This window comes from Anoplopoma fimbria, chromosome 17 (assembly GCF_027596085.1).
Source record: "Anoplopoma fimbria isolate UVic2021 breed Golden Eagle Sablefish chromosome 17, Afim_UVic_2022, whole genome shotgun sequence".
Classification (NCBI taxonomy): domain Eukaryota; kingdom Metazoa; phylum Chordata; class Actinopteri; order Perciformes; family Anoplopomatidae; genus Anoplopoma; species Anoplopoma fimbria.
Genome location: NC_072465.1, coordinates 10403118 through 10427842, shown reverse-complemented (window position 1 = coordinate 10427842; position 24725 = coordinate 10403118). Strand labels below are relative to the sequence as shown.

Sequence of the window (24725 nt, the reverse complement as noted above, 5' to 3'; positions counted from 1 at the left end):
GAATGCAAAATAACATACAGTACAACTGTAAGCAGAGACTATATAAAGAAAAAGGCAACAATGGAGCAAAACCTCCAGTCATCAAATATTCAAAGTAGATCATAGCCAATAACATGGGCTGAGCTGAAGTACACAGAGGCCGTCACATGCTGCTTTACTGGACTTATTCAGCAGGTATTAAAAGGGCAGTTTGGTCTGATTGACAGGTCCAACATTTTCACTCATTACTTAGCAAGCACTGCACAGTAAACCAGCGGGAAGTTGAACTGTCAGGACACTGCTCGTTGTCATGGTTATTAAAGGCAGGTGGACCACATACAGGCGTAACAGGAACCAAGGAAATACAATCATTTATCTCCAGAGTGGGAACAAAAGGAGCTGCAAAAAAAAAATATATATATTTGGATACATTGACCATGAACTGACAAGGAACTTTTAAAAATACACAGGTATATATGTATAAACGGAGAAACTAATCACGAGAACAAGACACAGCTTGAGTAGGAAGGTGCTGGCATGAGGAGGGAAAACACCACGATTGGCTAACTGGAATCAACGAGGGTGTGGGAGGAAACACAGGGGCAGAGCAAACAAGAATAACACAAGACATGTCTGAAGGGAAAATAAGGCTTAACTGGGCTACAGCCACACAAGAGACTGTATGGAAAAAAACAATACAAAGCTGAGAAAACAAAGCACCAAAACTGATGCTCAGCTAAAATAGGTTGTGAATAAGGTGTAACGTTTTGCAGATATTACCTGCAAAGTTACTCCAGAAGGGGGGGATGCGTTTGTCTATTTCGTTCACGGTCTCCAGATATTAACCGAACCGAACACCTGCAGGAGATTTAGAAACCAGCGATCTCCACCGTCATCATCAAAACTCTGTAATGTGGGAGTATCTTCTGTAGGAATGCTGTTCATCCCGCCAGTAGAATAATCTACGCCTCGCAGAGGAGTTTTGAAGCTACTCAGGAGGCTCATGGTGGTGGAACAGGACTCTTTATGTTGGTTTGTCCATTAATCTATCACCCAATAGCTTCACCCCAAAACATCTGTGATGATATTGTCTTCTAAAACCTTTGTATCAGACTACAGTGGAGACCTGTCAGAGGTCAGCCTCCATACTTTCCATTAGAGAGGCTATCTATTGGGTGTTAGCAAAACACACACACACTTTCCGGGTGGGAATGTTGGGAGGGTGTAACACAAACTAAATGTTCCTTGTGGAGCAGTGGGATCGGTGACAAAAAACATTCAAATATTATCTTTGAATTGCCTTGTTGTTGAGGTGCTTTAGAAATAAAGTGTCCTCATACTTTTGACTCTTTCACCAATAGATGGGGATGTTGGCTCAATGTTTACGATGGAATTTATCAGCAACGATGTAGGTTAAAGAAAAAATGATGTGATGCTGACACTCTGGAATTTGATCTGTGCTGTTATTGAGCAAATGACACGGTTTGATCATCATTTATTGATGGTTTATAGATACAAATGTCGTGTGAGCACCAGCTGTGTGAGGCCAGTCTGTCTAATGTATACATGACTGTATGATGTTAACCCTGAGATAATTATAACACAGTAACAGAGAGATACATCCAGTAATAACGGAAATAATATGACACCTAACAATAAAATGATCAACAGTTACGCTGCATTAATATTTTTTACCATACATGACTGGTTTACGGTTGTTTTCTAATGTGGACTGCACTGAATTACATTTCCATTTCATCCAGATTACATCTTTAAAAAAATCGTACACACCAAATGCTGAACGAACTCTATTTGAAGGATCTGCTACTTTTTTATAACCACATTAACAAATTTGAGTGGTGGCTACAGAGGCCAAAAAGTGCCAAAAGTAAATCAAAAATATAACTGAATACATTCATTTATGATAGTTTGTTGATTAATTTACATGTTGTGAAAATAGAAATATAACACCAATCAGTTGGTAAAATATATCAAATCAAGATTAAATTTATATAAAAATGTAACTCTTTGCACTCTTCTTTTTATTGGACTCCTGTATTAAACACACACACACACACACACACACACACACACACACACACACACACACACACACACACACACACACACACACACACACACACACACACACACACACACATGCCTGCTACACAGCTCTATTGCAGAGAGAGAGATAAGATGAGATCTGCTGATACGACTGAGTGCACAACAATAGCCAGAGGTATTTTTTGTACACACACACACACACACACACACACACACACACACACACACACACACACACACACACACACACACACTCTCATAAGCATGAGGGGAAAAAGGAAACGTGTGAGGTAAGTATAAAAAAAGATAAAGATACAATTTCTGCTAAGAATTTAAAAAATATGAACAGTAAGGAGTTGAAAAAAGCTAAGCTAAGTTTTAATTAATTCTATCAACTGATTGGTGATACAATTATGATGCAAAAAAGCTTTCGCTTTTTCTTACCAACTAATGGAGAGCATTAAAAGAAAACATAATTTACAAACATAATTATTATTCGTTTTACTCTTCATTTTTAACTTATTAATTTATTCAGGTTTGTTTTTGACTGGTCTCAAAAGTTTCTTGCACATTCAGCTGACAATTGCCTCTAACTTCTAGCGCTGCAAAGGTTCATTACTTTCTTCAAACTTTCATGAATAACTCACATGATAATTAACATTTACATAGAGAGGTTAAAGATCAACTCTTAAACCTCCTAAAGGAGAGTAGAGCGGAGCACTAAACACCGACCCAGACTTGTGCAGTGAACTGTGCAGCACCTTGTCACCTTCTGTAAGAACCTACAGCTGGAGTAGACCCTAAAAATAGTGGTGCATTAACACTGAATTACACTAGCAGGAGTCAAACTGAAAAATACTTTGGTAAATAAAAATACAAGGGTTCTCAGGGAAATATGACTGTCATAGAAAATCTGAAGATGTAATGAAGATATCCTTCTAAAGACAAGACAAGGAAACAGTCTTTGGCAACAGTTGAAAAGGTTTTAGAATATGCTTGATTGTAGGGAGGCATTACAAAGAGTCTGCATATATAAAAACACTAGCACCATATGAGATTTCCAGTCCCTCTCCCTCTTGTCTCATAGGGTTACATAGCGCTGGACGTGATGAAGACGTAGATCCTGGCGAGGAACGAGGTGAATGTCCCCTGCCTCAGCAGCTTCATCTCCACATCTATCAGGAAGTCTTTGGGCTGGAGGACTTTTCTCTGCAGGTAGACGCCGCCCGTGTAGCTGTTCAGCTTTCGGGTGCTGAAGTAGCCCTCCTCGTTGCCTTTGACGACGCCGATGACAATGTGGTCTCCGGAGTAAGCCGGGGACGGTCCGATTCTGAAGATCTGGGCGGGGATGATGATGTTGGTCTGGAAGCTGAGCTGGTAGTACGTGATGCGGACGGGAGACTTCTGACAGTCTACAGTGTTACTGGGACAGCTGGTCCGCTCACAGCGGCTGAAGAGGATTATAGAAATAGAGAGGGAAAGGAAGTGGGTGGATGAGCATGACGGTTTTTGGTGGCTTGGGACTAGGTGGAACATTAAATATGCTTAATTGGTAAAAAACAAATAATATGCGGTATCTTCCTCCTGTTGAGCTTGGTTGTAAATCTTGCTACCAACATTTGTTCACAGTGTGGCTACACATCTGCGTTCACAATATCGGTGTGAAATAGTTTTTGCGGGTTCATGCAGGATTGGCCTGGCCAGGTGTGTGGGAGGGACCTCCATACCGAAGCTCCACCCCCCCATCACCACCGTGTTACTGACTCTTTAATATTTGGTATATTTTGTTCATACTTTTGTACAGTGGGGGGACGTGTTGTCTATCTATATATACAGTATATGGTCAGTTGGCTGTTCCCACGTCAAGGTCCAAGACTAAAAGGTACAGAGTATTATTGTTAGGGTACCTCGGGTATGGAAGGACCTGCCTGATAAAGTGGTAAAATCAGAATCTCTTCAAAATCCCTTCTGAAAACGTATTTTAACAACAATTCTCAAACATATAATTCCTTAAGGGGCAGTTTGTCTGGTTTTAAATGCCCACAATATTGCAAATAACCATACTTTACATTTTATTTCATTTGGCATGCAAATAGTATTTCCTCCGTGAATTATACATCTTTTTTGTTTTAATTTGTTATGTGTTTGCCTTTATTTCTCAAGCACGTAAGGCCTTTGACAGAAATTCAGTCATTAGCATTAGAAAAGGAAGAGCAGGGATTGGCTCGAATGAGACCATCACTGCCTGAAACATCTTCCTACCAACCCATCCAGACCAGCCCCACCAAACGCCTCCATAAGCAGTGCAACGGCTTCGGGAAGAGAGGGGAAGCTAACTAACCTAACCCATCTTGGACCCTGGGCTGTTCCATTACCCAGCATGCTCCTGGCTAATGTCAAGTCACAGGAAAATAAAATGAATGAATTGACACTCAGGCGAACCCAGCAATGGGAAATCTGAGACCTGTCTGCATCACATCACCCCCGGATCAAGCTGCACTTGACAGGCGCTGTTCGGCAACAACAGAATGAGGCTTAGTGCTCAAACCTAGTCAAAGTTGTGTTTACCTGATTTAGAATTTTGTAAATGTTAAAAGACTCATCAACTCATCCTCCGACTACATGATACAATTAAAAGATATATATATATATATATATATATATATATATATATATATATATATGTAAGATAAAGGGACTAGAACTTGCATTTTGTTTTGCAATCCTGTGTTCTAGAATGATAATAAGTAAACCTTGAACATTAGTTTATCTGAAAGAAGGAACTATACATGCCCTGTTTACCAATAAAACACAGAAAATCTTTTTATCTACTCACGTGTCCGACACTTTCTTGTAGTTGTGAGGACAGTCAAAGGAGAGACATCTGAAGCCTCCCTGGAGGTTATGGCAGGTCTGTCCAAAAGAACAGTTGTGGGCGCCCGTTGTGCATTCATCGATATCTGAAAAAGACAATAAATAAAAATGATTACCCCACTGACAGAGTAGAGCAGTTGGATTTTGAAGAGTATCCTTTTTTGGTAGAAATTAAATCATATCATTTTGAACGTAAAGTGTCGCAGTGTGACAAGACAATCGCCAATTCAAGGTCGAACTAGATGTTTTCAGGGCTTTCAATTTAAGTGGCTGGAGGATATGAGGATAATATCTATAGTAATACAAATAGATAACTAAAATTCCCTCTGTAAAAATATTTGGCTTTATCTAGTGTGCACATTTCTTTTCTGGAAATGTATGAAAATTAGCAACTTTAAAATAATTTGCATATCTAAAAATTACATTTCTGAAAACTTGTTATACAAAAAACAATTGTCTTTCTGTTTGTAATCAACTAGGGAAGTTTCATGGTATTATTTAGTAGCTAACGTTTTGACCCTATTCACCTGTAGTGTCTCTTTATAATATTTTATTACATTTGTTAAACTAAATCAACTTCTGCTCAATAACACTCCTTTCTTTTAATTGATTCCCCTTGGAGCTTCCGTGCTGTGATCTTACAGCTGGACCAGAAAATTCACCTTTGCAGGTGCGTCCATTGGCGGACAAGACGTATCCATGAGGAGGACAGGCGCACTGGTAGCTGCCAGCAACGTTAACACACTGGAAGGTACAAAGGTTCCCGATGCTTTGGGAGCACTCGTCGATGTCTGTAAAAAAAAAACACACACACATTTTATCATTCAGATTAGAGCTGTGTATGGTAAGCAGGCGGAAACCTCCAGTTCTGCTGAGTGGGGCAACTCCTCTGGTTGCAAAAAGAAGTCAGATTGTATAGAAGTCTATGAGAAAATGACTCTACTTCTCACTTGATTTATTTCCTCAGTAAACATTGTAAACATGAGTTTATGGTCTCAATCTCTAGTTTCAAGTCTTCTTATATAAATGAAATAATAATAATAAATAATAATAATAATAATAATAATAATAATACTTTAATTTTATATAGCGCTTTTCTAGATACCCAAAGACGCTTTACATAGGGCGAAGACAAACAAAACAAAAAGGTGATGGTCCATTTAGAGTCAAATAGAACATAAAGCAGGGTATGCTTTAAGGCGGGCTTACTGTGATTGACAGGTTGCTGCTGATACCAGATATACAGTACCAGTCAAAAGTTTGGACACACCTTCTCATTCAACTACTTTGAAGAATCTAAAATATAAAACATATTCTGGTTGGTTGAGCATTTGTTTGTTTATCACATAATTCCATATGTGTTCCTTCATAGTTTGGATGTCTTTAATATTCATCTACAATGTAGAAAAAAATTAAAATAAAGAATAACCATTGAATGAGAAGGTGTGTCCAAATTTTTGACTGGTACTATATATATATATATATATATATATATATATATATATATATATCGTCGTTACATCACTCCTCCTCAGTACAAATATGGTCACTTCTGTTTATCTGTTGCATCTATTTCTAACAAATAATTCACTAGATTGGATCCACCACACAACCACAAGGGAGGACCGATGCTTGAAACTGCCCTTTGTTTTTTGGACACCTGGTGGCAGTACAACTTCACAGTAAGTGAAAAACACATCCACTCCCTGGCCACTTTATTAGATTACATCACATTACAGTCATTTAGCAGACGCTTTTATCCAAAGCGACTTACAATAAGTGTATTCAACATAGGTATTCAAGAGAACTACTAGTCACCAGAAGTCATAAGTGCATCTCCTTTCTTAAACAAGCATCTAAGCATAAACCAGAGCAAAAGTACAGTGCAGAAACAAACTAATACGAATACAATAAGTGCAACAAACTAATACGAATACAATAAGTGCAACAAACTAATACGAATACAATAAGTGCTAAGCGGAAGGCTCAGGGTAGTACTTCTTGAAGAGGTGAGTTTTCAGCCTGCGCCGAAAGATGGGCAGCGACTCTGCTGTCCTGACGTCAGTGGGGAGTTCATTCCACCACTGAGGGGCCAGGACAGAAAAAAGCTGTGACCGGGTGGATCGGCCGCAGGGACCTCTGAGCGACGGGGCACCAATCGCCCCGAGGCAGCAGAGCGAAGTGGTCGGGCGGGGGTGTAGGGCTTGACCATGGCCTGGAGATAGGATAGATACACCTATACCATCTACTACAATCTAGTACAACAGCTCTGTCACATTGTCTATCTATACAAAGCTTATAATGGCCAGCTCTGGTTATCCTTGAGTTCGTAGTTAGTGGTGGTGCTGTCATGGACTTCATTCCATTAAAATGTGTTTCTAAAAATGTTTAATGGAGTCGGCAAAACATTAGAAATGCATCTCAGTACAACGTAGTCCAGTTAAACAGCAGCTTAGGAAACAACCTCAATAATAAACATACAGGTTAATTATAGGCCAAGACCTCTGGGTCTGAAAAATGAAGACAACGCAGAAGTGCCAAAAACTGTAGTTTCCTCAAATGTCCACTTGAGGCTGACTGTAAAAACGTGTCAGTCTCTTCAGAACCCCAATGTTTAAATGCCTAGCTTTACAGCAGATATAAACATGTTTAAAGACTACTACTACTACAAAAAAGTTATTTTCGTCACTATTGCTAATTTCCCTATCCCGGAAGTACAGGGTGGATTTTTATATAACTCAAGCGTTTATATCAAGGCTAAAATTGAGGCATAATTAAGGGCGTGGCCGCTTCTGAGTGATAGGTTGCTACCACGACATTGTTCAGTGTTCGGTTGTACTAAAAGACCCTCTTAATAGTTCATGTTCATTTTTTCCAAGTCTGTTTTTTTGCCAGCCAAAATTAGCATCCCAATTTATATCACAGTTAAGTTGAATTAAGGATGCACCTTGCTAGCCAAGCTACCACTTTCGTTAGCTGCTAACGATACCTGGCCCTGCCACGCTTTCCTCTTCTTCAGCTCCACCCTCTCATCCAAATATGGTAATTTATGGTTCCAAAAAACAAGGATGGCAACGGCCAAAACGCCACACTGCTATAAACCCGTAGTCTACCAACAATCCAAACAGTCCTGGTGACTACATCCACTTACATATAGAGTCTCTGGTAAAAAAATACCTCTTTGACAATGTCAATCATAAATGAGCATTATTATCTTTGTAGAAAGGTAGAACTGATGGCTGACTTCTTGTAGGCAATACCTTCACAGGAGTGTCCGTCCTCTTTCAGGTAGTAGCCTTGGCGACAGTAGCACTGATATGAGCTGTAGATGTTGGCACACTCCTGGCTACAGGGGGTTTGGTCACACTCGTTTACATCTAAGCACAGAGAAGGAAAAGACAAGATTAGAACCCTTCCTGTTTTTCATTTTTTTAAAGGATATGGCTGACCTTGTCTGAGTTTTTCTTATTGTCAACCAATCCTATTAAAAGACATGAATTGATTTGAAAATGATTTATCTTATAGACTGATTGCTGATTGCTCTGAGCCCGTTGATTACTGAAGACGTAAAACTGTAAATGAGTCACCAATGTTGAGTTTAATTTGTTTTAAAGTTCCAGTAATTTTCTAAAACTGCAGGCCACTGTAGTTTTAAGGCAGATGTTACTCAAACAGGAGGGAGTTGTGCATATGTCGGGGGGCTATTTTCAGATGTGGAATAATACACATTTGGTGCTTTACTCAGTATTTCAGGTAGCAGGACGTTAGATAGGGATTGAGCCAAAGTAAACGACAGTGACAATGAAGGAACAACAGCGAGGCTCATTGATGCGTTATTAACAGATTTTGGACAACATTGGAACTCTGTGGCACAGAGCAAGAAGATAAATTCGACTTTGATACAAACACAATACATGTTAGTAGAAAATATTCATTGTTGGTTTAAGGTCATTTCATAGGATTTGTTGACTACTATGAAAGTATAAAATACTGCCAGCCTCATCCTTTGATGTAATAATTAAATAACATTTCAACTGGCAAAGAAATTAGCACCATCTACAGAAGCAGCATCAGAAGAAAAAAGACAAAATTTGTTATTTCACTGCTGTCCAAAGAAAGAGGAGCTTCAAGTATCTGGAACGAATTAGTCTGAAAAGCACTCATCAAAATCTAATTATGTCACTCGCACAACCTTTAAAAGAAAAGAAAAACCCTTATAACATGCAAACCCTTTGGGTTATGAACGGAACCATCACAACTTTAATAAGTTCCCTGAATGATGGCTGTGACAACCTAAATGTAATATGAACCGCACCCCTGGTCAGCTTCGTTGAAGCACAACCTCATCTTCAACACACTTGACTGACAGTCCCTGAACCAGGAGACCGTTATGTCACACACCTCCATATCACGGAGACGGAGACTAAATTGAATCCCAACATAAAACCGTTTTTACCGATAACAAAGACTTACAAAGGACTCATAAAGAGTTCTCTTTCAATAATCTCCAAAGGCTGCATTAGGCTTTCTCCTTAAATTCTCCATTTTAGAGAGAGAGAGAGAGAGAGAGAGAGAGAGAGAGAGAGAGAGAGAGAGAGAGAGAGAGAGACGGAGAGGGAAAAAAACAGACTAGCTTACCTTCACAGTTCTTGCCATCGTATGCTAGGGAGAAGCCGGCTGTGCATGAGCAGTGGTAGGAGCCTGGGGTGTTTTCACAGGTCTGGGCACACAGCCTGCCCGGGTAGCGCCAGCACTCATTTACATCTGTCAGGAGGATACAGGCTATTAGGCAGCAGACAGATACCTCCATGACACTGAGGACTCAATACCGGTCTCATTCAGACACCCAGTGATGTGGAGGGTGACTTTTTTCACATGAATCTCCTGCTGTTTTCTCCTGCCGCTCAAGTTCATATCACAGAAACTCCATCACACTAGTATGGTGAGCTCTTACAGGCAGTGGGAAATTACAAAAGTGTAATGTATTCACTTGATAAAAAAAATTCCCTGTTTTTTCTGAATAAAGTCAGGGTTGCTAATTAAAAAAAAAAAGTAATACTCAATACATCATGATAGCAATCAATACATCAAATTCTCTGACAAAAAATAAACGAATCCGGTATCTGTGGCTGTAGCAGGACTGTAATAAACCCGTCCAATCATTTCAGCTGCCTGCCTGCGTGTACTCTGCCCGAGTCTTCCACAAGCTGCAAGTGCTAACAATAGATATGTTTGTTGTTTTATGTTCATTATGATAAGTGTCTATGGAGGGAGGTCTGAAAGGATCGACCTGGCAACTTGCTGGCTTGATTTAGCAACTTTTGTTGCTAGTGATGCTAGCACCTTTCATTGGAAAACAACTGGCAACACTGGCATTTTTTCGGTTCGTAAATTTTAAAAATCTAGCGCTTCCAATGCTGGTTTTCTCAGGATTACCAGCCATGCCTTTGATGAGATAATTGTGTCGGCAATTCAGAGAAAAGTTTTTTACTGCTGTTTTTCTTCTGAAAGAGACACCTCAAAATCCCGAGAAAAGTTCTAATTAACTTGACGATGTGTGCGATTTCCTGAAAGCAACCGTGTCCCGCCTGTTTAGTTTCATCCAGTTTTATTTTGGTTTTGATATTACTAAAGACCCCTGTCTTTAGTTTGACGACTCTGCGTGGACACCTCAAGACTTTGCAGTCAATCAGATGTAAAGCCCATTCTAATCTCTGCTGGACATGACGGTGTTTCTTCTGGATTAGTTGAGTCGGTATGGCGTGCTTCACGAACATAAGATGATGCATCTGAAATCAAGCCTTAGATAGCTGCCTGTGTTAATCCCGTACTTAAATCAAATAGCACTGGTGAAGGGTGAAGCTAATCAGCAGTAACAAACCGCTCTCCTTGAAGGTGGGAGCTTCATGCAGAGCAGAATTTTTTTAATGAAATTAAAAAGATAATATTCTCACAAATTTTTAGAAACCAGGGCAAATATTTTTTCTCTCAAGTGCATTATGCTTATAAAAAAATTATACACATACTTTGTGAGAGAATGAAATCCCCACTTACACTAGCAACATTAGCATTTAGACACCAAGTCAAGTTTGAAATGAAAACATACCAGACATGACTTGTATGTCCAATGTCTTATTTATGTGCTAATGGCTGCACTCAGAACGTGTGTCAATACAAGATTACTGGTCAGCTGTGGGGGAATCATCAATCATGAAAAGATACTGCAAACCTGTTGTTATGTTGTTATGTTATTTACATCTAAAGCAATCAGTCTGTCAACATCTCTCCATCTCACCTTAAACTCATGTTTCCTTCTCAACAGTTTCGTTGCCAAACTACCCACCACCTTATTTTAATGAGTAGATCGCTACATGCTAATTTCTAATAATGCACTCGGAGCTAACAGTGTCCTTCTTGGGATATTGAATTATTGTCATTCACTACTTTCCTGCTGCAGTTTAATATATATTAAGTTAATATATAGTCTCTCTGTCATTACATTTATTTTGAAAAAAACAACTTCAAACCAACTTTTCCTCCTGCAAACACACTTCATACAGTGATGGAGGTTTGACCAATTATCCTTAATTATGACTAAGAAATGTCATCAAATTATGTAAAAAAAAACAGTCTCGAAATGGTATTTCTTGTTGTTTTGATAAATACGTTTATGCTATTTTCAGAAAGACAGATGGGGAATAAGTCATATAATCGGTTATAATCGCTGCTGCACAATGAGAGAGAAAATGTCAGGTAGCCAGACAATCAGGACATGAGTTCTAACAAATCCAATGTAATTGTCTAGTTTAAAAACAGTTTGGAAGACTAAAACTCCAATCTGCTCGTCATCATCTCACAGACCTGACACAGCGAAACCTACCTGTGCAGACTTTGCGGAGGGCGTCATACTGGTAGCCCGTCTGACAGTCACAGCGGTAGCTGCCAGGGAGGTTGTGACAGATCTGGCCCACTCCGCAGCGGTGTGTCCCCATCTGACACTCATCAATGTCTTAACAGGCAGAGAGAAAGATAAAGCAGGTCAGCGATGACCCCCCTCTGCACCCGTCTTGGGTCAAACTTAAACACAGCTTAACAGTTTTGATCTTTGATTAATTGTTCATCATTTAACAAGCCTAACAGTTATCAGCTACTTGAAATTTTTTGGTTTGGAGCTGTCGGTTGGCAAAACAACCAATTTCACCTTGGGCTCAGGGGAAATGTGATGGACATTTTCAACATTGTATCAACTAAATAATTGCTTCTATCTAAACATGACTAAGAGTCTACAGCCATGCTAGCAGCGCTGTGAGGCTGCACATCTGCGCTTTGAGCTAAATGCTGACGTCAATATGCTAACATGTTAACAGTAACGATTTCAACATGCTGAATGTATAACTTGTACCTTGTTGACCATCTTAGCATGCTATCAATTGCTCATTGGTACTAAGCACAATGTATAGCTGAGGATGATGGGAATGTCATTAACCAAGTGGGGATTAATATGTCACCCTAGTAATTTGGATTCATTCTAAGGGGATTGTGAATGTATGGACAAAAACACAAATGTCAACCTTGTGTTGGCATTCGAGGAAAAGTCAGTAGCATTTATCCTTTGGGGACCAACGTTTAATGAGTTGTTGGGATATTTCAGTCTGGACTAAAGTAAGCATTAGCCATGCTGCTAGTGGAGCTAAAAAAAATCAACAGATTGAGAAAGCAATCTCACAACAAGTACCTTTTAGTAGCTGTTGAAAAGCTTTTGATGTGGGAGTTTGCCCAGTTGTCACAGAATTTTTTAATTTCCACTTCATCAGCTGGTGAAGATCAAATGTTTCCACCAAAAACTCTGTTTCAGCAGTGTTAGTAACAGACCTTTTGGTAAGACTATTCCTCAGACAATCAAGGCTGCAAAAGCAGACCCCCCCCCCATTATATGTGAGGCCACATTGCCCGATGAGCTTAACACCTTTTATGCTAGCTTTGATCCCCTCAACAAAGAGCCATCTGTCAAATAAGTAGAGGAACCCCTCTGAGAGCGAATGTACGCGAAGCAGTTGGGCCTGATAACATCCCTGGCCTTGTACTAAGAACATGTGCCAACCAGCTAGATGATGTCATCAGTGACATGTTTAACATTTCACTGTCACAGGAGAGTGTTGCCACCTACTTCAAGACAGCCTACATCATCCTTGTATCTAAACAGTATGCAGTGTCCAGTTTAATCGACTACCATTCTGTCACCTTTCTAATGAAGTGCTTTGACAAACTGGTTCTCCAGCACATCAAAAACAACATCCCAGTCAGCCTGGACCCTCACCAGTTTGCATACAGAGCCAACAGATTCACAGAGGATTCTGTCTCCACTGCCCTTCACTGCCATCACACGTCTTGAAAATAACACCTAAATCAGAATGTAGGTGTTCGGCCCAGGACCGGAGGGCCAAAAACCTCATTGGTAACCATCTACAGATCATCAGTGATATCGGTGAGGTGAGGTGCCTGTGCAGATTATTTATTAACTGCGTTATTAGCGGGAATCCTGCTGTAACAGCATTAATAATAATACTAATTCAGAACCAGAATTACTAATTATGTTTCCGTTGTTGTCTGTTAATATCCATGTCAGTCCAAAATGCCATCACTTCATCATGACTTTTATCCTATTAAACATTTTTGTGGAATTGTCATAATTAGCATATGAATTCTTGAGTTATGGCCAAAAAAGTGGTTTGTGAGGTCACATTGACCTTTGACCACCAAATTGATATCAGTTCAGCCTAAAGGGCAAGTGGACGTTCTTTGCAAATTTGCAAATATAAATTCCCTCAAGGCGTCCAGAGATATTGCAGTCATAAGAATGGGACGGACGTGAGTTCACAGTGAACTTGACCTTTGACAACCAAAATCTAATCCGTTCAGTCTTGGGTCTAAGTGGACGGTACCGTGCCAAATATGAAGAATTTCCCTCAAGGCGTTCCTGAGGTATCGTGTCCATGAGAATGGACAGGATGGACAAACGTACATACAGATGCATGGTAATGGTAAGAACATACTGGAAGTGTTAGACTTTGTTCAGCACTTTGCCTTTTGCCCCACCTGCAGGACATGAAAAAAAAAAATGCCTGCAATAAACTCTTTTATTGTGAAGAAACCATAATAATAAGGAGATGTTTTCTGTATTCCATTACTTCATGGTTATGTCACAAATCATGTATTTACATATATATTACGTCTGTATTTATTAATATCACCTATTATTTTCTATTGTCTTTATAATGTATAACGTGTTTAATTTTCTGGTATTCAGGAGCATTATGGCATTCTGACAACAAGGCACTTGAGCGCTTGTGTCTTAGCCAAATACAATATGCTTTCATTCACGTTTCCATAGTCGCCAGCCTCCCTCGTCCACACTGTCATGTTTAAGAGGCTCATCTCACCGACACACTTGGCTCCGTTGGTGCTGACGTGGTAGCCGTGGCTGCACATTATGATCTTCTGCTGGCACGTGTAGGAGCCCACTGTGTTGATACAGTTAAAGCCTGGGCTGCACGGCTCACTCAGGCTGCTGCACTCATTAATGTCTGCAGAAACACAGAGAGCGAGAGAGAGAGAGAGAGAGAGAGAGAGAGAGAGAGAGAGAGAGAGAGAGAGAGAGAGAATCGCGCCTTAAAACAGCTGAGAAAAATGACACACAGGAGAGTGATTGTTCGGAGGTTTAATCCTGATTGACAGGCCTACTGATGTCTACTTCCTCCCAGTGATTTTAACATAACAATTATGTAGCAGTGTATTTACTTGTTGCTGTTAATCATGCCTTCTTAATACATAGTAGTCTAATACTCGGGGAGCAGTGTTGATGGAGCAGATTATGAATTGCAGATTTAATGCATGTAGTCAGGTGGAAGTGGGTGGTGGATTAAAATAATAAACATGGAATAGGATTTTGTCTGAATGACTGTCAAAAAGACAATCAAACTGAACTGTAATTAGTTGTGTCCGTTTAATGAGAACTGATGAAGTACGTTAAAGGGACCAACAAAGAAACAGAGACACAGAATTAACACAATTGTGAAAAATCCCAATAAACAGTTTACATTTGACAAAGCTAAAGGAAACCTCCGAGCATCAGTGATAGATCTGTAAAGTATGTGTGATCATCTGCTGTGAGTCATTAGGCTTGATGATTACTTTGCTCTGCATGGCTGTATCAGCCGGGGTGTATGAGACACTTTTTATGACATCAGGAGCACCCAGGGGTGAACATTATGGCGACCTGGGTGATATTCCCCCATTCCAAGATGATAAAGTTTCCCTACACACTGCTTAACAAATAAGTAAGCCATATAAAAGAGAGCAGGATGTATTTGATCCTTGCCATGGACTGTATTTAAGAAATGAATGTATTCAATGTGACATCACGTGGATTATGGTATTGAAGCCTAGAGTTTGTTTGTTTTTACCGTCGCCATCTTGGTTTATGAACTTTTACCATCTTTGTTTTAGGCTGTGGCCATCTTGTTATAATGGCACCATACGTGACCATACCATTAACTTTTAAAGGTCTAAATATATTATATATAAATATAGGGTTATTGAGGTAATAAATCAAGTGAGAAGTAGAGTCATGTAGTTCTATACAATCAGAGTTCTTCTTGTAACCAGAGAAGTCGCCCACGACTTGTAGTTTTCACACTATGTTTTTAGTTTCCCCTTGCCTAAAGCTTTTATTCTAAGCTAAGCGTCTCCTGAAAGATATATCCAAATACTTAAACAAGAAAGTAAGCATATTTCCCAAAATGACAAATCATTTTTTAATAAATTTAAATATTAAACAAAGGTTCAAATATTGACCTTGTAGTTGGCACCTTAACCGTTAGATAACCAGGCCCCCTGGAAATATTGATTTAAAGTATGAATAGTTGATACTTTTAAAATAAAACTACATCAAATGACATTTTGAAGATTTGAAAACAATGACAATGGTAAAGGGCTCCCTTGTAGTGATGACCCAGCAGGCAGTTGTTTTCAGCGAAAAAGCTCTTAAAATGTAGAGCTTTCAACAGCTAAAAAGACATATTTCCCTCAGGAGCAGTGTTCATTTTGGCAGCTATTTTAGATTTAGTCTTATTCTTTGATACATTGTTCTGGCATTCATAAGCAGGAGGCCACCTGACTCTGCTCATCAACTGAAATATACACAAAAGTGGAACAACAATGCAGTTCCTTCTGTTACAACTATGATTTTTTTTTTAGAAGTTTAATCTTTATTCCAGATCATATGTTACAGTAACAAAATGTCTGAAAAGACGATATATATAATATATATTTATCCCATTTAAATGTGATCAAAAGCTGTAAACATAGTATCAACAGTAGCCTAGTCCTATGTACATCTATTACAGTCCAATAGGTTGAATGCACTTCCACATTCGCATATATTTGCCATATGACAACAAATTAATTTTACCATTTAAAAATAAAGTATCACATTTAATCTGGTTTTAATGATGAACGTTTTTGTTCAATATTTTGTTCAATATTCTGCCTAAATATATTGAACAATGAGTCAACTTTGGGAGCCCTCAGATACCGACCTTCTCAGTGTCACATGTCCATGAGGAAAAAGGAAGTGCAAACAGGATTTCCTTGTCATGTGAAGTGATCAATTATTTGTCTAATCAAAAGTAGAACACCCCCCCTTATCACAACTAAACTATAAAACATGGATTTTATATAACCGCATTTTAGTAATATTAGATATAATTGCTGCCATATGGTAACACCACTGTAGAGGGTTGGCCAGCAGAGAGCCTGACCGACGGTCTCTTACCGACACAGTTGCCATGGGAGTCCTGTGTGAAGCCGCTGATGCACTTGTTTTTGGGAATACACAGGAAGGACCCAGCGGTGTTCTCACATGCAAAGCCCGTACCGCAGTTATGAGTCCGCAGAGCACATTCATCAGTGTCTGGAAGAAAGAGTAGACAGGATCAATTCAACAGACAAAACTTTATATAAATGTTAAGAGTTTAAATGTGCTGTCGGCTCTCTCTCAGCTTGTCAACAGTACAGCAGGTGGCACTGTGGCTCAAGCACAGACCAAACATGTGCAGCATCCCAGAAACTTTCCCTTAGTCAAGGAAAAAAACAAAACTCTCCTATAAAAAAAATACTGTATCACAACTCTGCAATTAGCAGAAGTTGAGCAAAACTTCTTAAATGACAGTTATTGAACCTCATGAGCGATGGATGAAGTTTAAATGGGAGATTTGTTCCTCTGCGCCGTGAGCCTGTTTTTCAGGAGTTCCCGTCACGTCGGGGTCCTCTGAGACCCGTCCTGCGGCAGGCGGGCTTCATTTGGGTTTTCCCCCCACCACTCATCGTCAGATAGGGATGTCTTTCCAATGCAGTTGCTTTCATGCAGCTAATTACTTGTTTCCCCCCCTGTTGGATGGCCGACTAAATATTACCTAAATTATCTAGCGACATTGATTAGTCCTCCCTGGTGCCAAGAACTGATGACATGGAGCTTCAAAGCGCTTCCTCTCTGGGTTATTATCTTGTCACGTACCGAACGGCGGCACCAGCATTGCCACTGGGGAAGAAAAACACTGTTGCATAAATCTTGATGAAGCCCCGCTGGGCTGATTTTAATTCATGACCACGGACATGCAATTGTCACAGTGTGGTTGTAGTGTAAATGATTCTAAATAATCCACCCACATAACTCTGTTCCTACACACCACTCTGAGGATTTGTGTGGACTCCTCTGTCACTAATGTTGATTGTATTCCTCTAAACAGGGATGGGGGGTGCAAATGAAGCGTCTAATTATATCCTGGTCCTGTGAAAGAGCATATTTGAAAAGAACTGTTATCCATGAATAAAGCCGGGAAACCCCAAATTGTATCAACACAATTCCTGATGTACTACACTGCAGTCTATTCAGGGATGTGTGCATGCTCAAGGGGCTCTTTAAGGACAAATTATCGCTTGGTTTTCAGATGTACAATTAGAAAGAGCAGTAGAATCAGCCTCAGTATGAGTCAGGAGTGTTGGACCTGTGCGCCGCTGGTGGTTTAAATTGCTGAGGCAACACCGAGTAACACGCTCCGACAAACACGAGCACTCGGCCAAACCAAGTGCCAAGTTATGAAGTGGAAACACACTGATGGTAATGTTTAGAAGCTCACAACTCGAAGGCTGTCACTACATATGAATGAGTATTATGGGTTTTTTAGCCAGATGTAAAGCAACCCAGTATCACTAGTTATAATTTCTAGGTTTGTAACCATGGTTAAAATACAATCATTGCCAAACCTTAAAAAAGTGCCATGTGTAAGATGTAGCCTCATGCTCCAAACAACAAGGGGGCAGCGTTTCACTTCTACAACTGGGTCCATACAATCTAAGTTAACATTCATAAGTTATTTTAAAAAAGACAACTTGAGGTTTGCGCTATCGGAATTACAGTTGCTACAAATCCGTAACTGAAGTGTTATAAGAAGGCAGGACCGCTAGTTAGCATGCTAATTTTAGTAGATATCTTTGCAACACAATATACAGACATCTTTGAGATAACATCATCACTGTGACCTCTTCACATTCTTTGTATAATGTCAGCTCATTTTCTATAATTCTGGCTTAATCTTACTCATTGCACCTTTAAACCTACTGTAGCTGCACAGATAGTGAAGAAAGCTAGAATTTAAAGGAATAGTTTAACATTTTTGGAAATACCTTAGATTAGAAGATCAATACTACTCTCATGCCTTTACTGTAAATATGGAAAACAGCATGCACGCTTAGGCATTGGTTGCAATGTTGGGGTTTCATTTGATTCGTTTAACTTGTCAAATTAACTTGCGATAAAATAAACTTATAATGGTAGTCCCAGTTTGCATGTTGCAAATTTGATAAAACGTGCCGCTCTGTCTGAAGGTCACACAACCTGCCCACCAGCACACCTCTAAAGCTCACTAATAAAATGGTATCATCCCTGCTATGTTTGCCAGGCAACCAGCAGATACTCCAGCAAGTAAATTTGCCCAACTAGGACATAGTCCAGAACAAACAGGTATCATAAAACCACATCTTACACTTTGGTCTTTGTATGGATTGAACCAATAAGATATAACTTCTTAATTAGTGAGCTTAAGATGTGCTAGTATTTTGTTACCTTAGCACAGAGCCAGGCTAGCTGGTTCCACTACTAAGCTAAGCTAAGCTAGCTGCTGGTTCCAGCTTCATATGTACAAAGCAAATATGGGAGTGGTATCAATCTTATTATGGAACTCTCTGCAAGAAAGTGCATTTCCAAATTTCGACTATTCAGTTCATTCATTAATTTTAGCCGCTTATCCTGTTACGGTTCGCGGGAGGGGGCTGGAGCCGATCCCAGCTGTCATTGGGTGAAGGCAGGTTCTGCTTTACTGTCCGTTCTGTCTTATTTCTGCTCTCTTCTAAAAAGAAGGGGTGAACAACCCTGTTCTGCATATTAAACAAGACATCATCAGTGTTTTCAGCGACTACTTTCGTGGCTCGGAAAGTGACTACTGGGTAAATTGGCTTAACGAAAAGCATCAAGAACAATGAAACTCACCCTCGCAAACACCGTTCCTCAGCTGGTAGCCTGCAGGACAAGCGGCCCGAGGCTGGCATACAAATGAGCCCACTGTGTTCACGCAGCGCTCGCCGGGCCGGCAGCCGTGGGTCCCGGTTGCACACTCGTCATCGTCTACGGAAGAAGAACGACAACGGTGACTGTGTGTGACATAACAGGATGGGGAGAGGCTGGATGATTGTGAGGTGGAGGTGAAGCCAACTCTCAGAGGTCCATGATGGACAGGGCCTGTACATCACCGGCTGGCCCTGATTGTAACCATGATGGGGCTCAATGAGTCAGCGGCAGATGGACGTCAGCGAAAAACACTAACAAAGGAAGTCATTCTCAAATCCAGGAGTATGAGGCAGACCAGGAAATTACATGTTCTGCTTTCGCCTGCATGGAAATAGGATAGTCTCAGACTGAAACACTTGCTTTAACATTTAACTGAAAACACCCAAATTCTATTAGGGATTCTCTATGCAGCATTATATATCTTCTTTCAGCTCATTTGTTGTTGTTTTTTTGTCAGGATAACTTCAATGTTTCAGTGCCCTCATCAATCTCTGATCCAGATGGAACAGGCAGCTGTTTTTAGTACTAACAAACCCGAGGTACCAACTGCTACCTGCCCAAACAATTGACAAAAAAAGTAGCTGGTGAACTTAGCGTAGTATTTAGCAGCTTAAGCGCTAAATAATTGGAGACCAAAACAGAGCTAAAAGGCATTATGATACATTTTTGTATTTAAGCTGTACAAATCGTTACAGCCGATTTAGTAATTACCTCTAACCTGTCATTAGTAATTCATGTTTGATAGTTCATTCAGCATGGTATGAGCTAGAAAGCTAATATGAGGTTTAGGTTTAAAGTGTTTGTGGGTTGTATTCAGGGCTTGACATTAACTTTTTGCTTACCAGCCACTGTGGCTGGTTGTTTTTCAAAGTTATTAGCCACTGATCATTAGCACTAGCCATCAGTGTGTTGTTGGCATGTTAGTAATTAAGTAGGTAAGTCATTTTCATTTTCACCAGGTTGTCTCTTCTCTGTTTACCTTACGCCGGTTAAGTATCGCCTCATTGAATGTGCCAACCACCAAAGTGGCTAGTAAGTGTCTCTGCATTACCCACAACTGCCTAATTCCACCGGCATTTGGCAAGTGCCAATGTCAAGCCCTGGCTGTATAGTATGGCTCAATGATAGTAACAATGATGATTACCACTTTGCTCAGATGTGTTTACTTTTAAGTACAAGGGCAAAGAAACAAGTTATTTCTTGCTGGTGTATCCACAGACAGGAGGTGAACAAATTTAAAATACATAGCAGAGGGTTTTCAGATAGCTGACATGTATGCATCGGCAGTAGAAAAATTAAGGCAATTTCCATTTTAGCTGGACTAAGTAAATATTTGTTCTCAGTCCGACTGATAGATAACGCTCACAGAATCGAGTGCTTTTTGGCAGGCCGTCATATCAACTTTGGACAGTGACTGCTTTGTATACCCAATGTCAAAGTGCCAATTTGCTTGTTATGCTTGTTCGTGTGAAATACAACACACAGTCGCGAAACCTTTTGGATCTCCATCAGTCAAACAGGACCGCAGCCAGCAAACAGGAGTTGTTGATTTATGACACTGGCGGCCTAATGGTGAGACGGTGAGACGGTGGCCCGTCGCTCCGCTACGGCTCACAAACTGCTGAGTTCCCTTATCGCACATCGCAGTGCACGGCCGATTAGCTGGGTGCACTGATAGCATTGGGCTGGGATTTATTGTGTGTGTGAGTGTATGTGTATGCTTGTTTGTGGGGGAGTGTGGCAGTCATCTAGATTTGAAAATCAAAACCCCCAAAAATGCTGCATTCTGCAGGGATGCTGGCTGAATTCTGTACAAATCTGCATGAGGGAAGCCGGTGCTCTGACACAAAAGGCAGGAACAAGAGGGAGAACCAATTCTCCCGTGTCGCCTGTGATCTGTCTGCAGCCCGTCACTGTAACGCCTTTGTTGACTTTCAAAGCTTTTGCCACGGGGGAAGCGAATGAACCCGTGCGCCTTGCAACACCTTTCCCATGGGGGAGCAGGAGGAAGACAAACACCGATCTGACGTTTCCAGCAAGTGTGGGAATAACATCCTGCGGCTCTTTTCCCTTAAGGTTATTCGTCTCAGAAAATAAACTACACAAGCATCACCTCCCACACCACAAAACATGGTTTACTGGATTACATGAAGCCTCGGTGGAGCTGCAGCCAACACATTCATCTTCACCCGCTGAAATGAACAATTTCCTCTTTTGACATTGTGTAACTCTCAGTGGAGTCTACAGGACTCGTGCTATCCAGGCAGCGCTGTGACGACAAGCTCCTGTTTTTGGGGCTGCCTTTGCAAATGCTCCCAACCGAGAGACATCTGTTGTCCCCCTGTCGTCGGGAGAGTATTCCGGGGGCAAATCACACTGAGCGCCTGGTCCTACGGGCCTTGCTTGCATTGGGTTTTGACATGACCGTTTCCAATGTTTGTGCATTGCCAGTGGTGCAGAAAGTCACCGTTTCCTTCCACTCTGGTGGCCAGCTTTTGTTCCACTGCGTCATTGGAAGAGGGAGGAAATAAAAGGAAAAAAATTGCCTATTGCCTCAAGGTCTCTCCCTTCCCCAATGGGTCCCCAAGGACAGCCGCATTACACAGTTGCGAGGAGTGAAGTGATCCAATACATGGTTGAAATAAATACTGTATTTTTTTTGTGGAACCAAAATGCTAAGTTGAACGGAGCGCAGGGATAGAAGTTTTAGAAGGATTCCATCAAGGGCGAGACCTGAGGAGGCTGTGCTGCGAGAGGCAGGACCATTACGGCACAGAGGCAAACACAGACCCTGTTGTTCTCACATACTGGACCCAGCCGACGGGATTTTTTAAGAGTTCAAGCTGAGGTGGATGAAGTCAGCCTTGGCTTGTTTGCAGATTTGATTCTAGACAGGAGGGTTAGACAGATGGTGGAACTGTGAGGAGCAAAAGCTGTGACCATTGGTATTCTGAATCATCACACAAAGGGTGGCATATATAGTGCCATGTAGGGTCAAAACTTCTCCAGTCAAAAGATATCTGCATCTGATTCTGTTAGCACCCAGGTCTATAAAAGAAATACTGTTTATGTGGTTTTGCTGGGCGTCAATCACCACAAGTATTCTTTGATTTAATCATAGATGATACTGGATCAAAACTTGGGATCCGCAGATACACAAAGCCCAGGTATAGCTATCAGTATTGGGACAGAAAAAGACAGATTGGTGCATCGCTATAATTAATGCAGCGTACTAATGGCCCGCTACCGTGTCAGCTGCAACCCAGGCAGTGTGTGGTGCGGTTAAGTCGAGGGAGGTGTAATTGACAGAGTTGGCAGTTCGCTTGCAAGTATGGCTCTACTTCAGGCCTGTGGCATCTGATAATAAATACAGCCGTGGTGGCATTCACATGATGAGCATCGTATGAAATAGAAAAAAAAGGTATCAAGTGAAGTTCTCTTTTGGTATCTGTATCACTTTAAGGATACTGGTATGGTGTTGTTTTGATGATAACCAGCCCTACACGTGGGCAATATTTTTTCAGACTTTTATCAACAACTGAGCACCTCCATCTGCTGAGAGAGGCCTTGGGATATTTCTGAATGCAATGCAAAAACCTTGTGCCAACATAATCAACTGAGTGATGCTGTGCTGAAAAATGTACCTGTTCTCATGTGTGTTTTACAGGGCCACCGAACTATCCAAAAGCATTTCAAGGTTGCAAAAACACAATCATGCAGTAGTGCTGCTTGCAATAGTCTGTGTTTCTATGCATATAGAGCACTGAGCTTGATATTATCACAGCTTTTAAAAGGACACATTATTGAAACATTTTTCCATTGATAAGATATGGGAGATGATATCAATGTAAATTAGTTTTCATTTGGGTTTTTCGGTAATGGATCAGACCACAGGGCTTCTCTTTGTTTTGCTTTGGCGGGTCCGCCAATCTGAGAGCTATGTGGTGGATCAGTGTTTATATCCTCCACAAGGTTTGGTGGAGCAGAGTGATATCACCCTCCAGCAATCCCAGCCATGTAGATCTAAAGAGGATTCATTCCTTGATGACTAGTGCAAGGTCTCATACATATACTATATATAAGAAGTGGTCATCGCCATCTTGGATTTTGGTCAACGATATCTTGTTTTTTTTGCAACCAGTGAACGGAAGTGACCATATTCAACAGTGGTTGACTGGTTTGTTGGCAACCTGTCAATCACAAGGTAGCCCCCCCCCCAGTTCAGTTTGTGTTTAAAGCCCTCATCTCACATCCCATCCAGGTTGACACACAGCAAGCATCTCTATGGGAACAACTGCATCGACAGCTGAACGCACCATAGAAAGAAAAAACAAGCGTCTTTATTTACCCTGTAAACGTGGATTAAAATATCACGCAGTCTTGATATTGGATTAATCTCGTCAACATTTCGATAGAAGTGCTTGCATTTACTAAACAGATGTCAGATTACTCTTCTGCAAACATCCTAGGTGTTAATGCCTCACATTGTTTCACACTCAAACAAGTACTCCATAGTTTTCTTCAGTGTACTTAACATCTCTTTTAACCTCAAATACAATCCCACACCTCGCAGTACTTTTTGCTTTGTTCAATTCCAGGCTAAACCAAAAATTGCCCACCCACATCTTCACCATGTGGGAACACTTTGAGCCCTCACTCCGCTCACTGAATGGAGTGAAATCGGAGGGGGAAGCACTAACTCTCATGTGGTGCTCATGCATCCAGAGGTACTGCACCGTCTGCTGCCTGACAGACAGATTAAATAAACTCAGCCAGGGCTGCACTTCCACTGTATACGTTCACCATCACAAGTGTGGGGAAATCCAAGTTTCTATTGCAGGCCTTCATTATTTAAAGTGGCCCTATTATGCTTTTCCACTTTTTCCCTCTTCTTTAGTGTGTTATATATATTTTTTTTACATGTAAAAGGTCCGTAGAGTGTAAAAACCTGAAGTCCAAACCTAAAAGGAGTTACCCTCCCCCTCAGAAGCTCCTGAGCTGCCTGAAACAGCTCAATTTAATTCTTTCCTACACTTCCGTAACTTTATGAGGTCACAATGTTACAGAAGTGATGTAAAACTCCGTCCTGCTAGTTTGGCACTCCCTCAAACAACAAAAGAGA

At 40.7% G+C, this 24725-nt stretch overlaps 1 protein-coding gene across 3 annotated transcripts in view; it reads right to left on the bottom strand.

Annotated features, from left to right (window-relative positions):
* Positions 1-2322: 2322 nt before the first annotated feature.
* The window catches only part of fbln2 (fibulin 2), a 66230-nt gene continuing 43827 nt past the window's right edge, over positions 2323-24725 (bottom strand). Inside the window, exons 9-17 of one of the 3 annotated variants that reach the window (XM_054616752.1) lie at positions 19526-19660; positions 16754-16891; positions 14361-14504; positions 11801-11929; positions 9559-9684; positions 8181-8297; positions 5583-5711; positions 4883-5006; positions 2323-3496 (exon numbers count right to left, since the gene is read on the bottom strand). In XM_054616752.1, the coding sequence (XP_054472727.1) occupies positions 3136-3496; positions 4883-5006; positions 5583-5711; positions 8181-8297; positions 9559-9684; positions 11801-11929; positions 14361-14504; positions 16754-16891; positions 19526-19660 (1403 nt within the window). In that variant the 3' untranslated portion in view covers positions 2323-3135. The remainder of the gene's footprint in view (positions 3497-4882; positions 5007-5582; positions 5712-8180; positions 8298-9558; positions 9685-11800; positions 11930-14360; positions 14505-16753; positions 16892-19525; positions 19661-24725) is intronic. The other 2 variants (XM_054616753.1, XM_054616754.1) reach the window with 2 other exon arrangements.